Source organism: Pectinophora gossypiella, chromosome 25 (genome assembly GCF_024362695.1).
Source record: "Pectinophora gossypiella chromosome 25, ilPecGoss1.1, whole genome shotgun sequence".
NCBI lineage: Eukaryota > Metazoa > Arthropoda > Insecta > Lepidoptera > Gelechiidae > Pectinophora > Pectinophora gossypiella.
The window spans coordinates 2,379,555-2,396,951 of record NC_065428.1 but is presented as its reverse complement, the minus strand read 5'-3'; the positions used below and the strand labels follow the sequence as shown (position 1 = coordinate 2,396,951).

The following is a 17,397-nucleotide window of genomic DNA, read 5'->3' as shown; positions in this document are numbered from 1 at the left end:
TAAGGACGTTAGCGCGAAGGGGCTACTCGCCCTCTACTTGCCCTCCACCACCCATGGTTCCTATATTCGGACCGAATCATCGGGACATGTGAACGTACAAACTTGCTAGGTACTCTTTTCCGATCACACTTTCTTGACGTCCCTACAAGTTATAGGTGAGCGACTATAGCACTCCACGTTCCGATCATAATTATTCGACACGTCCGCTCATGACGATGGTTCGCGGTAGACTGCCCGACTATAACGGCAGTGCACGTCCGCTCGACACGACGAGTCTGTAGTGACTCCCCCGACTTCACCCCGCTCTGCTCATACGCCACCTTTCGTCGGAGCGTTGCAACTTCATGATGGAAGTGTTGCAACTTCATTGTATTTTCCGATTTGATCAATTTCTCTTCTTTATTCATAACTAACTCCGACACGGCCATCCTGCGTGACACACGTCCTCGTGTGTTAATCTGAAACAATATACCACAGCACAGTATCCAAGGTCGCTCGGTCATTCCTGACCTGACATGAGACTCTATAAAGGACTCTGTCCGAGCTCTACTTGTGACTCTACACGAGCTCTACTTGTGACTCTACACGAGCTCTACTTGTGACTCTACACGAGCTCTACTTGTGACTCTACATGAGCTCTACTTTTGACTCTACATGAGCTCTACTTTTGACTCTACATTAGCTCTACTTTTGACTCTACATGAGCTCACATTACATCATGATAAATCATCAACTAACAATACACGGACCATTGACCAGTATTCACACATAAACAACCAAACTTGAAAATCCAATTACTCTTTACACTAAAATCAGCTGAGTAACGATATCTCACAACCAGGCGTCACTACCACCTAAATCGAGCGGTAGCAACTCATGCCACTTACACCAAGTGACGATATCTCAACACAGTCGTTGCTGCCACCTAAATCGAGCGCCAGCAACTCATGCCACTTACACCAAGTGACGATATCTCAACACAGTCGTCACTGCCACCTAAATCGAGCGACAGCAACTCATGCCACTTACACCAAGTGACGATATCTCAACACAGCTAGCACACAAACTTTACATTTTAGTTGGTAGAATAGTGGTCAATGCGTTACACAATTTCTTTTATATCACTAATTTCTAATTTATGCAGTTCGACTAATTCTACCGGAGGTCAACTTGACTTAGATTCAGGTACAATGTCATGACCAAATACAAAGTCAACATGACATCCAGGCCTCGACCGCATACCTGTAGTTTCTAAGACGAGCAGCACAAAAGTGGCTGCAGCCCCGAACACTACAAGTGCGCAGCTCCCTATCAGAGTTGCTCCGAAACAGGTCAATGGGTTACACAATTTCTTCTACATCACTAATTTCTAATTCGTTTGAGTAATTCTACCGAAGTTCAACATGACTTAGATTCAGGTACAATGTCATGACCAAATACAAAGTCAACATGAAATCCGGGCTTCGACCGCATACCTGTAGTTTCTAAGACGAGCAGCACAAAAGTGGCTGCAGCCCCGAACACTACAAGTGCGCAGCTTCCTATCAGAGTTGCTCCGAAACAGGTCAATCATAGCTTTCATTGCTCAATTAAATCAACCAACATTACACATCTACTGCAAAGCACAACAGGCTGTAATATTCCTCCCCAAACTTCGGTTACGCTACAAAACAGTCATAAGTCACAACATCCCCCTCCCAGGATGGCCACCATGGTCCACGACCACAAAACGACAGAGCACCCTGCTCTCACACACACACAAGTCATAAAGTCACAATGTAGCGACCAACACCTCGAGGAAATATTACCGCACTTAAACAATTACCAATTCGGTATTATCATTATTTAGAATGTTTTGCTCCAATTTTCTCACTAATGATTTACTCTGTTTCGGGCATTTTCTAAGCCTATTTCATTTAATCATGATCCAAATAATTTTACTTCGCAATGTTTACTTCACTTCATTACAATTTCCAATTTAACTAAAGTAAAAGAGAACTTTCTGCACTATGTTCGTTTGTATCTTATTACAACTTCCCATATTTCAAATCAGGTAAAACAGATACGACTCACCGGGACTTATAAGAATTTCCGATAAAAGATCAACCACTGGTCTTGTGACATGGTTTAGGTCTTCAACAGCGCCAGTGCAGCAAGTCCGGCCGGTATACAACGCGCTGCCATGATGTCGTCACTTTACACGGCTACAGCTCAGCCCGCGGCATTTTCATCCCCGCTTGCAATCCACCAATTGCCGAACCAAGTTATGACATGAAACAAAAGAATTCACTGTATTATCGTATTCACATGACTTTCTTTCAATCAGTTTAAAAAGATTACAATAAAGAATATTGAATATTGAAACATTTGATGAATGACGGTAGATTACAAAACACGTTATTTAACGAGACTCAATTATCATGTCATGATTAATTTCTTTTTGCTTGGAGTGAGAAAATACAACTTTAATCACGCAGGTTAAGCGTGTCTACACCAATTCGAAATATTTTTAGACCAAAATACAAAGATTTGACGATGATGAAAACAGATTGGAAAACGCGGTGTGATTGACACGGATTGACACAATGTGTCTCGTCAATTTTGTTTTTTAAAAAAACAATTTCCTTATTATTAGAAACGGAAATTCACCCAGCAATGAAGTCAATAACAATAAGGTTCCAGTATGAAAACGACTCACCGTAATAACAGTTTCCAAGTTGAGGTACCATAATTTCCAAACACGACTGCACACAGTATGGAAATATTGTGATGTTCGCGCCATCATATCTTACGGCATGTAGTGATGCCGATCATTAACAAGGTCCAGGTCACTTCAAATTCAGGTCCATCTTCAATGGACACTACATCTTCATCACTTGGTCACACGAATGTGATAGTCATCATAATCTTCTTCTGATTGTGATAATCCAAACTAACATTGTCTTGTTGTGAACGTCGCATCACATTGTCTTCATCCAAGTTCACTAATCCCACTTCTGATGTCGTAAAAGTGGGGTGTCGGTCGTAACATCATCATCAGAATGGAGGGTGGGCGTTAGAAGACAATAATGGCCGTCAATAGTATCACAATCATTTTATTTACTTCACATAGTTCTTGTATCACGATTAGATAAAGTCACAGCATAAGATACACACTCACGGCAACGTCACGGTATTCGTAACGGTTACACAGTCTCTCGTAATTTAACGCGCATAAGGACGTTAGCGCGAAGGGGCTACTCGCCCTCTACTTGCCCTCCACCACCCATGGTTCCTATATTCGGACCGAATCATCGGGACATGTGAACGTACAAACTTGCTAGGTACTCTTTTCCGATCACACTTTCTTGACGTCCCTACAAGTTATAGGTGAGCGACTATAGCACTCCACGTTCCGATCATAATTATTCGACACGTCCGCTCATGACGATGGTTCGCGGTAGACTGCCCGACTATAACGGCAGTGCACGTCCGCTCGACACGACGAGTCTGTAGTGACTCCCCCGACTTCACCCCGCTCTGCTCATACGCCACCTTTCGTCGGAGCGTTGCAACTTCATGATGGAAGTGTTGCAACTTCATTGTATTTTCCGATTTGATCAATTTCTCTTCTTTATTCATAACTAACTCCGACATATATATATTAGAACTCCGCTATAAATAAATCCGCTATATATATAAAATTGTTCAAGCTACTTCGTGTGTAAGTATGTGAGTGTGCAAAGGTGTGTATGTGCGTGTGAGTGTATTCGTGTGCATGTGTGTGTGTGTGTGTGTGTATGTGTGAAGTAAGGATTTAAACATATTTAAATAGAGTGTACACTCTTAACGTAAAAACAATACGTGAACTGCAACTAATACCTGAGATAGGTTACGAGACATTCAGATCAATGTCAAATTGCAATATTGCTTTTTTATTGTTTCAATGTGATCTTTTTACCCCCCCATTTTTATTATTCGTCCCCAAACCACCATACACCTGCATAACCACATGTATATATCCCTGAGACAGGTTACGAGATTGTCTCGCCATATTTTACGTTTACTAACCTCTTTTTTAGTTTGAAAATAGGGTTCCTTTTATTCTTATTTCTTTTTACTTTTTTTTCTATCTCTACGTCGGAACCTTCTCGAGTCGTGACCCCATAGAGTGGTAGACTGTTTAAAGAAAGAACTCTCATTCTACTTTTTATACAATTATGTATTAAATGACTGAAAATTCAGAATTTTGGATTCAAAAAAAATTTTTTAAGAAGATTTAACTTATATTTTTACTCTTCTTTTATCTTGTGGGTTGTGAGGTGGAGTATCAACTTCATCAACCCTGGTGTCAGGGTTACTATTGAGCCGCCAAAGGCCCCTGACATGACTCATGTAACGACTACTTACTTACATCAGTAAGTAGTAACCGGGACTAACGGCTTAACGTGCCTTCCGAAGCACGGATCATCTTACTTTCAGACAATCTGGTGATCAGCCAGTAATGTCCTAACAAAACTAGGGACCATAAAGTATTTTTTGTGATATTTCCCCACCGGGAATTGAACCCGGGGCCTCCGGATCGTAAACCCAACGCTCAACCACAACGGACGACGGAGGCCGTTATATTTTTACTAATTACTACATATGTACATACTTACAACGAAATAGCTTTAAAGTCGTAAGATCAAATTTAATGTCCTTTTAAAATCCAACATACATACATAAACTCACGCCTATTTCCCACCGGGGTAAGCAGAGACTATAGAATTCCATTTGCTTCGATCCTGACACATTTCTCTTGTTCAAGTGCAGGTTTAATGTACTCCGGAATTACCCAGTTAAAGAATTTGCTTTCTAATGTTCATAATTTGTGCTTTTTAAGGACAATGACAGTTTCGTGCATATTTGGGTTTTAACAACGAGCGTTTATGAGGGTATAATCAGGAAAACCGATTAGTGATGCGCATTTCCCGAGAAAGTTCCCAAAACAGGAATGTTCCCGTTGTAAAGTCTCTTTAACGATTAGAGGGTAAGACATTTAAAAAACGTCTAAAAAATTGGATAGTTGATAAGGAATTTTATGATTTGAATGAATATTTTCAACAACAATGATGTATAAAATTGACAAATGTTTACAATGTGACTAATCCGGGTGAGAGCCTTCTGCGCTCCCCATTTGTCCGGCCAAGTAGTTAATGCCATCTGCGGCAAATCTACAATAAGTCACGTCAAAAAAAAAAACAAAAAAAAATGTGACTAATTATTAGGTACTTACTCAATTCCTTGATGCTTAATAATGACATTATTTGTAATATTGTACGTCCGACATGGACATGCTGTTGAGACAAATTTATAATGTTTGACACCTGCATGTACCTACACAGCTTCACAATAAATGTTTCTTATTTCTTGTTGTTTCTTGTAGAAAACTGTCTGGTTTTCTTTTTCAAATTGTTCTTTATTGTACTCCGGTATTATCTGCCTGAAGGTTAGCTAATAAAGCTCTTTTCACATAAGTTTTGCGCCTTTTAACTGGCGGGAACGTTCCCAAAGTGGGTACATTCTCGGGAACAACACACTGACACCGATGAACCCATATACCTACCATTATTATTTCCATTAATCTTTCCATTATTCTTTCCATTATTCTTTCCATTGTTCTTTCCATTATTCTTTCCATTGTTCTTTCCATTATTCTTTCCATTGTTCTTTCCATTATTCTTTCCATTATTCTTTCCATTATTCTTTCCATTATTCTTTCCATTATTCTTTCCATTATTCTTTACCACACAATGTTATATAACTATAGCACACATCTAACGTCACGTTAATCACGTTGGTCTAACAGAAAGCTCGGTGAGTTGTGGGTAATTAGTTCATCCTGGATGTACCTCTGACTACCCCAATTGGGATATAGTCCACAATACAAATAAGTCCAAAATATTCTGTGATATATGAAAGTAATTAAAACACATACCTACTCATCAACACTCTTCTCATATCCCTATTTTAAACGCGATAAGAACCCGTTATTATGTGTTCTAATTATGATAATAACCGCGTAAACTTAAAACAATATATGAAAGTAGTCCTTCAGGACCCCGATAACTACCCCGTCGGCAAGGTCGACAATTATCTCTTTCGGCGCTAAACTAGCTAGCGATAACGCTATCGGCCCACTACGGCCGATTAATTGTTTCAAATATAAACCCACTCTCAAACAAAGTCCTGAACCAAGGTTCACACCTAACTGGCCCTTAGGCCTGCTATCTCCCCATTAGTCCGGTCAAGTAGTTATTTTTCGGTAACAAGATGAAAGGTATATGAATTCTGACGTTGAAACAGCGATCGATGTGCGAAATTAAACTTGACAGCTAAATGGTGCCGTGGTAAATAATATTATACAATCAGTTCACTAACTAAGAGAGGAGTCATATAAAAAAATCATAAGGGTAGCCCATGTAACAACATTATAGTGTCCCCGAAGGGTTAGGCAGTAGTGTATAGTACACTCTCAGACATTTGCTAACTTTGCTCACTTACTTTTATATTTATATGCGCAAATGTCAAATTGCAATATTGTTTTTTTAGATGAATTTCTTCAATCAATGTTACCTTTTTAAGGGTGTTGGGACCCTAGCTCGGCGACAATAGATGGCGTAAGTGTAGGTATGCCATTCGGTAATCGAAATTATTATTTTTGTCATAAATAAACTAAGCTACAGGAGCTCTACCTTTTTGCCACTACTTGAAGGTCTAGAGAACCTACAAACAATACAAAATATTATAAATTCTTTCTGTTTTCTTCAGTTTTACTCCGAGTCTTCACGAGCTCATAATAGTTTAGTTTATCTATCTCTCCTTATTTAAGAGCTGCGCTCTTGTCAGTGGAGTAATCGCCATTCCTGCACCTGCACCTTCTCTTTTATTTGTTTCATAAATGTTCTCGTAGGTCTACTCCTTCCTCTCTTCCTTTAAAGTTTTCCTTCTATGATGTTTGTTATAAATGAATCGTGTCGTATCAGGTGGCCAATCATATTTCATATTTTTATTTTGTTTGTATTTCTTTTATTTAGTTTATCCATGACAAAAATAATAATTTCGATCACCGCTACACTTACGCCATCTATCGTTGCTGAGTGAGGGCTCCAACACCCTTAACCCCCAAGTATGTATTATTCGTCACCAAACCAGCATACACCTGCATAACCACATGTATATTGTGTCATAACTTTGATAAATCAAAACAATTAGAAACCACGTGCCTAGAGACAAAGTTTGCGTTCGTATTGCAAATTTTACATACTATCTTGATACTACACCATAGAGTTCAAGATGCTTTGTGAAATCAGTTATTGACAGAATTTTATGTGAATTCAGAGATGGATTCAGTGGTAGGAAGTTTGAGGGTGAAACTCTTTGGGATTTAAATAGTAAAAATATATCAAAACTCGTAACAATAACAATAAATTTTATAAAATAAGCAATATATCTTTTAATTTTAATTCGGATATTTGGAAAGATACCATACCTACTTACTTAGTTAAATTTAAAAAAGAACATCAATTGTAATAAATAAATAATGCATAATAAAAACGTCATAATATTAAATAATAGTTATTGTAAACAGTTGCATTACAGACAGAATTTCCTTAACCTCTGTTAATTACTTAAATAATAATTGTCATCATGACGTAGGAAAAATTCATCCGAATGATGGATGAATCCTTATATGATGACAATTGAAATACGTCCGCCATTTAACGGTATTTAGGAGGATTTGTATGAGTTTTGACAACTTTTCCTCGACCAAGGTATGCCCCCAGCCCCCATCGGTTTTCCCTATAACCGTCACTGCGCCGATCTTGACGCATATATCGATTTCCCAGTTTTCACACAAGCGCACTGGCCAAGCCATTCACATACAAAAATCATCTGTTGCGCGCAAACACATTCAGTCAGCCATAAGACAGGACCGCGGTCACGCGTTTCTGAACGTCACATTTTATTTTTAAATTCAAATTTTATATTTTTAATTCTTCCAATTTCTGAACGTAAGCAGTGTCAGTTTATTTTTTAAGTGGATTTCTGGCGGCAATCGTAAGTAGAAGTTTTCGGAATTTGAAGTTCAAGTACGGATTGCGCGCGATGTTTTTTTCTTAAACATATTTTTTTATTTTAATGCATTTGTTTATGTGCCTGTATTTCAATGTGCCTGGAAAAAAGGAGTTCTATTTTCAATAATTAAATATTATTTACTTAATGAAAAGTTAAATAACGTTTAGAACAATTCTGATCTTAAGATAAGACTATATATAGTGTTCATAGACAAATTATTTTTTAAACAATGATTAGGTAACTATACATTTTAGTGGTATTTTAAAACGACAAGAACATCTCAATACGATTTGAGTTTCATTCATGATTTTTTATTGTTTGATGTTAAGTAATAAATTAATAGTGTCATCAGCAGTCAGCATATCGCTTTGAAGGTTATTTTTTAAAACCGTGTGAATCGTTTGATGACAAAAGAACCATTTAATAACACGAAATAATAGTTAAATTGAGGGGGGGACGCTTTTCAACTGGATGGTACTCGGTTCCTTTATACCATTTTGGTTCGGAACCCACGGGAAAAGGACCTGCTAATAAGCTTACTACAGATTTTCTCAGTTTGAAAGGTCATAACACTATAACCTTTATTTTGTTTGTCATAAGTATAGCAATTCCATACCGCCCAAAACTATGAAATTTCCACAAAATAATGCAAATTGCAATTATGCTAATTGTATTACTTATTTACTAATAGTCAAATGACATTTAAATGTCATTTAAAAAATTCAACGTTCTTAATGATTCTACTGGGTCTAAAAGGACTCATTGATGCAATTCATTTAAAATAGCAATATTGCTTTTAGATGAATTGCTTTATGGGGCCTTTTTAAACCCTTGATACTCTTTAAGTCAGCGACATCTAGCGAATAATGTTGCTATTAAAGTTGTGGTGTTTCTTATCATGACAGCTTTTATTTTTGAATATAAATATAGACCACGACAATATCAGATCACTTTTATACACCTCTGCCTACCCCTTCGGGGATACAGGCGTAATGGTATGCAGCTACTTTTTCTATTTGACCGATTTCAAAATGGCAGAGTTTTTGTTTGTTTATTTTTCGCTCAGCTTATTATTTTCTCATGGCATGGGTATGTCGTAAAAACAGACACAGTAATAGTGTCCTTTCAAAGATGATGGACCATTATTATGGGCGACGGGGTGATCACCTGACACCATGCGCTTCATCATATCCATCTTAGGGCTTTGTATCCATAAATTTTAAATTCTGAGTTACCACTTTTACATATTTCATCATCATCAGCCCATTAACGTCCCCACTGCTGGGGCACGGGCCTTCCCTATGGATGGATAGGGAGATCGGGCCTTAAACCATCACGCGGGCCCAGTGCGGATTGATGGTTATTAACGACTGCTAATGCAGCCGGGACCAACGGCTTAACGTGCCTTCCAAAGCACGGAGGAGCTCGAGATGAAAACTTTTTTTTTGTGGTCACCCATCCTATGACCGGCCTTTGCGAAAGTTGCTTAACTTCAACAATCGCAGACCGAGCGCGTTTACCGCTGCGCCACCGAGCTCCTCCGAGATTTTGCACGCTTACGTGTAAGCTGAAAACATTGGGAATATAAATGGCTTCTTGACAGTTTTCGGATAAGTATTTTAAAAATTACAAACGCTTATTTTATACCTCTTAAAATATATTATTTTCTCGAAAAAGCTTTATATATTTAATAGAAAAAAGTATATTTCTTCATTAATTTCAAATTTCGCGTGAAAACTGTTGGTCACGTGACATTTTACCCAGTGACGTCACATTTCAGTAAACAAAGAAACTGTCAAACAGTCTAACTTGAAACCTGACAGATAGTTTCTGTTCATTTTGTGACATGTGACGTCACAAGAAGCTCAATCATGGCCGCCCGTGTTTCGAGTCTTGTAATACACAGATAAAAAATCGCATTCTAATTTTGTAAAAATAAAATATTTAAAAATGGTATTAATAAAAAAACTTTTGGGTACTATAAAACTAGACCAATACTTACCTATTTTTTTTAATCATATTATTATTATGTATGACCCCATTACCATACCATAGTAGCTCATGTGTGACAAGTATTTCACCTTGCTATGTGACGACCTTTAGGACAAGACAGATCACTAATTATAGCAAATCGTGATACGTTTGTCCTTTTTAATGTCACCAGTATCTTATTTATGGTCAGTGGCCATAAACAACGCACCTAAATACAGACTCACCTTTTTTTTACCTCTGATGGATTTGATCTTGGCCCCAGACTTGCCCGAAGGCATTGGGGAGCGAGCTCGCCCAGAAGGTGCCTGTTCACTCTGGCCTTGAAAGCACCCGGGTTATATGCATTCGGAAATACAGAAGACGGCAAAGAATTCCACTCGCTAGAAGTGCGCATAATGAAGGACGATGCGAAGCGCTTTGTGCCAATAGTTAGGCACCTACTTTTAAATAACTCCAACATCTCAGAATACTAAGGGCCTTGTGTCATTAGGACACCATCGGGAACTCTCCCAGCCAACCGTGCTTGGTGACGTCATCAAATCTTCCCCTCTACTTAGATAAGATCATCCCCTTAGCATTATCCCATTTTTCGTTATGTAAAAATTGACAATTCAAAGTGTTACTATGTTACCCACAGAATAAAGATATTTTTGAACTTGAATCTGATAAAAATGTATGATGTTTGAGAGAACATAGCCCCCCATAATATCGGGAGTCTCATATCCCCATTAAAACGCGGTAAGAACCCGTTATTATGTGCTTTAATTATGATAATAACCGCGTAAACTTAAAACAATGTATAACCCCTAAGGCCTAAGTCGACATAGCCTGGATCGTCTTAGATTCCTTTCATGTGGGTTGTGACTGTGAGTCGTGAGTGACCAAGCTCATTAAAGGCTTCCGTGGTCCAATAGTTGAGCGTTGGGTTCACGATCCGGAGGTCCCGGTGGAGACATACCACAAAAATCACTTTGTGATCCCTAGTTTGGTTAGGACATTACAGGCTGATCACCTGATTGTCCGAAAGTAAGCCGATCCGTGCTTCAGAAGGCACGTTAAGCCGTTGGTCCCGGTTACTATTTACTGATGTAAGTGAGCAATCGTTACAAGCGCCATGTCAGGGGTATTGGCGGCATAATAACCCTGACACCAGGGTTGATGAAGTTGGTATTCCACCTTACAACCTACATGATAAGGAGAAGAAGTACTTTAGAGCTCAAACCAGGATTCGAACCCGTAACACAGCGATGTAAGTCGCGCGTTCTCCGAACAGAGCTATCATGGCTACCGACGATATATGAAGTATTATGTATATCTTCTGTCTTGTTTGTATATAAGGACAAGCATTCACTTTTGTAGCAAGGACACCGGCTACTGAGCTTAGGTAGCACGGTTCTAAGTTATTTGTCATTACTTAGAACAAGATCCAAGCAAAATTATTCAAAGTTCATGTAATTTTTTAGCTATATTATTTAAATCCACAACGGGGTTTAGTGGTTAGGGCATTGGGGTTTCGAGCTTCAGGTTCAAGTTTGATTCCCGATGGAGACATAACCGAAAACGCTTTGCGAGATTTTCTTTGGTTTCGTAACAACATTGCAGGCTGATTCCCTGCTTCGGATGCCACGTTAAGCTCTTGGTTTTAGCTAAATTGAGCTAAAAATCAACTGCAATGAAGCAGCGTGGTGGAGTATGGTCCATGCCCCCTCCCCGGTTGATTGAAGGGATGCCTGTGCCCAGCAGTGGGAAGCAAATAGGCTCTTTATGTTTTTAAAACCCTACACAATAAACGTTGATAGTGATACGGCTCACCTCCTATCACGTTGGTCCTACAGAAAGCTTAGTGAGATGTGGTTACTTAGTTCACCTTGTGATCGATGTACCTCTGACTACCCCAATTGGGATATAGTCGTGAGCTTATGTTATGTAATTGATATATATCGTAACCTAGATAGACGCAATCATTATTGCATCATTTTAAATCATCTTCCTAGCATTATCTTGTTTTTCACAGGGTCCGCTTACCTAACCTGAAGGTTTGACAGGTCCGATTTTTCACAGAAGTGATTGTCTGTCTGACCTTCCAACCCGCGAATGGAAAACCAGCTTAATACAGGTTAGGTCACATACCTCCGAAAATGCATTTCTCGAGAATGTGGGTTTCCTCACGATGTTTTCCTTCACCGCTGAGCACGTGATAATCATTTATGATCCAAATATAAATTCAAAAAACCAATTCGACAATCATTTGTTTAGGCCTGTGCTAGATTCGAATCTGCGACCTCAAAGTGAGAGGCAAGCGTTCTACCAACTGGGCTATCACAGCTCCATCATAATAAATAAATAACAATTTGTCTGGCTAAGTAGTTAATGCCATACATAACATACACAGCCTATATACGTCCCACTGCTGGGCACAGGCCTCCCCTCAATCAACTGGAGGGGGGTATGGAGCATACTCCACCACGCTGCTCCACTGCGGGTTGGTGGAGGTGTTTTTACGGCTAACAGCCGGGACCAACGGCTTAACGTGCCCTCCGAAACACGGAATCATCTTACTTTTTCGGACAATCAGGTGATTCAAGCCTGAAAAGTCCTTACTAAACAAAGGACAGTCTCACAAAGTGATTTCGACAATGTCCCCATCGGGAATCGAACCCGGACCTCCAGATCGTGAGCCTAATGCCACCTAGACCACGGAGGCTGTGAAAAAAAAATGGTTCTTCGATACCTATCAGGATAATCTACAATGTTTTCTGCTGGATTGTTTCTGTCCACCCCGCCAAGCATTGCTGGCGAGAGTTTTTCGTGCATATACCAATTCTATCGCCAATTTGAAGAGGAAAAAACCAGAACATTTATAGCCAATTTGCAACCCCAAAATTTAATAAAAAATATGTTTTATTTTCATAATTAAAAGCAAAGAAAGTGGTTACGCAATAATTGATGAAAGCGAACTGGTCCCGACGAATACTTTTACTTTTTAAATGGTATTTTTTTAATTGCCGGCTTTGGAATCCAGTCCATTAGTCGATTTAGTAAACAATTCTAGAAACCAGAATGATTACGGTTATATATTTTAACATACACACACAAATTCACGCTTTAAATCCAAAATGGGTAGGCAGTCAGTAGGCAAAGTGGAACCCTTTTTCAATTTTTTACATTTCAAAAAATATAAGCGACTCCACCCAGATTCAAACTTATTTTTGCAACTGTCTTTATAAAGTTTATTTATTCAATGCCCAACTTTAGAGGTTACAGAAGAGAAGTGAATCGTACTTAAAAGCTTTAGATTTTTCGTATAAAATGATCGCTTTTGACTTACAGGTTTTTGAAATATTGGCCCCGATTCCTGCAGACACCACCTAATTTTATTTTAGGTTATATCCGTCATTTTCGTATCCGTCGAAAAGGAAAGGGACGGATGATTCACAGCTCTTAATTTTAGGAAGAATGAGTAAATTAATGTGTCGGGTTATTGACTGACGTAAAATTTTTAGACGGTTGGTTTAGATTTGTGCTTAAAATTGACGTGTGTTCCATTTTTATGCTTGTCGATTACCCGTCCCTTTCCTTTTCGGCGGATAAGAAAAGGACAGATATAACTTAAAATAAAATTAGATGGTATTTACAGGAATTAGCACCATTATGTCATTACCAGACTTTAAATACACTAAAAACTAATATTTATTGTAACATTTATACATACTACTTAAAGAATTAAAGTTTACGAAAAAAAAAGGTTTACGAACTTATCTACCTAATTGTGAAGTAAAGATGAATCATTTTTAAATTTAAAAAAAAAACAAAGCTAAGCAGCAGAAATTAAATATTACGCCAAGTTAAAAAACCAAAAATTGTTTATTTACTTTTTTTTAAATAACCTCTAAGCCCCGCGAAGTTACTCAATAAAAAATCGCAAGTATGCAAACTAACCGGAAGTTGACTTTAACCTTGTAAGTTAACCTTTACTTTTCAATCTAGGTTAATGTACCAATATCAAGGTGAATTTCGTGCGAGAAAAAAAAACCTGTTTTGTCTTTTTTTATAACCGCTGCCGCTTAGTAGCTACTTTTTTACTAGTTCCAAAGTCTGAATTTTATTTGTTTGGATTTTTTTTTATTCATAAGATCTCCAACAGCAGTTAAAGTTTAAGTAAGTATCTAAATTACATAGTGTCTTAGCCAATAACAGGATATCACAGATTGCGTTAACTATTGAACCGAAATTAAAAGAAAACAATAACAAAACTTAAATGAACAATACTCTAGTGCACAAACGAGTTACATACAATGGTTTAAGACAGTTAAGAATAATATATCTAAATTATGTAAATTATAATTATTAATTTTCAATATGAAAATATTAGCTATTTTCCTTGTAAGTGTAGTATGAAGCACTATTTTATTACTCGGGAGAAAGAACTATTCCCAAGTAGTTGTAATGACCACTTCCCTGAATAATGAAAGTGATAAATGCACTATTAAGATACAATTTTGTATTACAATAATTACTTAACTGTAACACGACTACTATTGTTGAAGGCTGGCCGGAGGAAGCACTGGAGAGAGAGTCCTGGTAGAAATGGAGGGAGGCCTTTGCCCAGCAGTGGGACACTTTAGGCTAGATAAGATAAGATTAAGATAATTATTTTAACTACAGCAATAGAGTAATCAAAATAATTAAAATGATGACCCTTTTTACTAACTTGTAACAAATATGTAATCCAACATAATAGTGTTGTATTTTATTTACGTTAGACGTATGTTCTTGATTGATTTACCGTGTAGGTCAAGATAAAGGTAATTAATTGTATCAATAACTTGTTTGCCTCATACAAAGTAGTCAGTCAATCAATCGACCAATCAACAATTCTTTATTGCACAAAAACATAAACACAGGACATGTACAGACGGATAACATAAGCACAATAGGCGGCCTTATTGCTAAACAGCAATTTCCGCCAGGCAGTCTTAGGGTGAAGAAAGTTTATCCATCCCGCGCGACGGTGCAATACAATAAAATGAAAAATATAAAATAAAAAAATAAAGTAAGTAATAAGAAATAGGAAGTAACTAGTCGTGTTAAGTTTTACGGTTAAATTAAGAATTGTAACACAAAATTGTATCGTCAGGACGCCGATACCGACCCCACCGGCGTGGTCGACGATTTCCCTCAATCAGCGCTTATCGCCATCGACCCGCTAGGGTCGATTAATTCTTTCAAATATTTTTCCTCTCAGACGACGCCCTGAGCCGAGGTTCGCGCCCAACTGGGCACCCTCAGGCCTGTTGTCTTAAACGTTGTACCGGGTGAGAGCCTTCAGCGCTCCCCATTTATCCGGCCAAATAGTTAATGCCATCTGCGGCAAATCTACAATTAGTCACGTCAAAAAAATAAACTAAAATTGTATCTAAGTGAGTGATAATAGTACTTTTGTCACTTTCATTATTCAGGGAAGTGGTCATTACAACTATTTGAGAATAGTACTTTCTCCCGAGCAATAAAGTAGTGCTTTATACTTCACTTACAAGGAAAATAGCTAGGTAATATTTTCATATTGAAAATTAATATATTGAACTTGTTTTCTTGTATAGGTCGCTACAATATGACAAGTAGCGCGCGAATGTATTGTTTTTTTTTTTTTAATAAGTACGTACAGCATTGACATATCACCACCACCACTGGTATTTTTTTTGGAACTTGGATACAGAAACTTTTTCGTCTTTTGACTCAATATCAAAAGAAAAATTAACATGAATAATGGTTTTTTCTTCCTGTATTTAGCGGGAATAATCAATTTTGATACACATTTTTTTTACCCACTTATTTGTATGACAGTAATTTTGTAAGGAGGCCCCTTTCAAAAGGGCAGGAAAGCACTTTCAGAGTAGGTGTCAGGACGCTATGTCTGTCGGTTTTTACGACATGCCCAGAACCTGCTATCCTAATGATTTTTACTCCCAGTGTAACAAATACTTACTTTGCGGGGGATACGATATAGCTTGGAGGTTGAAATTCTTCCTATCATTAGGTTAACGACCAATTAATACTTTCGTCAGACATTGTAACGATAGCAACTTTCTCTGGTTATACTCATATTATATATGACATCAAAAATATATTAACTTACATAAATTATAACACTCGATAACCTTTTACGGGTCAGAGCACAATACATACAAATTGTTCTTCACTGTTTTAGTAGCGCGTCGCAATCCGTACGAAACGAACGTATTTCTATTTAAATTAAAATAATAAAGTAACTGGCTGAATAAATTATTTATAAAAACTTTTTAGACGAAATTAATGAACACAAAATGGCCGCGGTCAATGGAAAGGATTTGAATTCAGAACAGCCCGCCGTCCCGCCGTCTTCTCTCATTCGTCGAGTGAGTTCACGTTCGATTCGCAATTCAATTTCGGAGGAAAAAGAAAATGGCGAAAGCGCGGGAAAGTCTTTCGTGAGCAAATATAAGAAAACTCCTGAAGCTTTGAAGAATTTCCACTTGAACGATGCTGAGAGTGAACTAGAGGTTCCTGGCACACCAATGACACCTAGGACATCCACCACACCTGGTTTGTATTATTTTTCTTCGTCATCTTTTCTCCTGTGTGTTGTGAATTGAATAACTGACCTAATTGTATTTTATTTTATAAGCAACCTATAAGTACACGTCCACTGATGGGCGCAGGACTTCCCTCAATCAGCTGTTTTGTATACCTTTTTTAAAAAGTTGTTAATTTTATAGTCGACATTTCTACCCGTTTTTATCAAACCAGTTTTTAATTCGATCTTTCTGAGTGTCATTAGGCATTATAATTTTTATATTCATTAATCACGAGAGGCTATTAAGCAACTTTTTAACCCCTCCCCCTAGCATTATCCCGTTTTTCACAGGGTCCGCTTACCTAACCTGAAGATTTGACAGGTTTTTTACAGAAGCGACTGCCTATCTGACCTTCCAACCCGCGAAGGGAAAACCAGCCCGATACAGGTTAGGTCACATACCTACGAAAATGCATTTCTCGGGAATGTGAGTTTCCTCACGATGTTTTTCTTCGCCGCATTTTATGATCCAAACATGAATTCGGAAATAAATTCGACAATCATAGGTTTGGGCCTGTGCTGGATTCGAACCTTCGACCTCAAAGTGAGAGGCAAGCGTTCTACCAACTGGACAGCCACGGCTTCAGTTTCGATTTGGGTTTTTTTGTGTTAAAATAACATTTGCGGCTTTACAAGAGGTCAAGTTAAAAACATATTTCTGTAATATATTTTTATACATCTTCTGCCTTGAA

At 38.0% G+C, this 17,397-nt stretch overlaps 1 protein-coding gene across 2 annotated transcripts in view; it reads left to right on the top strand.

Annotated features, from left to right (window-relative positions):
* The window catches only part of LOC126378171 (GTP cyclohydrolase 1), a 34,679-nt gene that overhangs the window by 9,779 nt on the left and 7,503 nt on the right, over positions 1 to 17,397 (top strand). The window contains exons 1-2 of one of the 2 annotated variants that reach the window (XM_050026369.1): positions 7,918 to 8,082; positions 16,396 to 16,674. The exons of the other annotated variant lie outside the window; for it this stretch is intronic. Of the exons in view, the coding sequence (XP_049882326.1) occupies positions 16,416 to 16,674 (259 nt within the window). The 5' untranslated portion in view covers positions 7,918 to 8,082; positions 16,396 to 16,415. Of the gene's footprint in view, positions 1 to 7,917; positions 8,083 to 16,395; positions 16,675 to 17,397 lie in introns of those variants that run through there. 2 annotated transcript variants of the gene reach the window in all.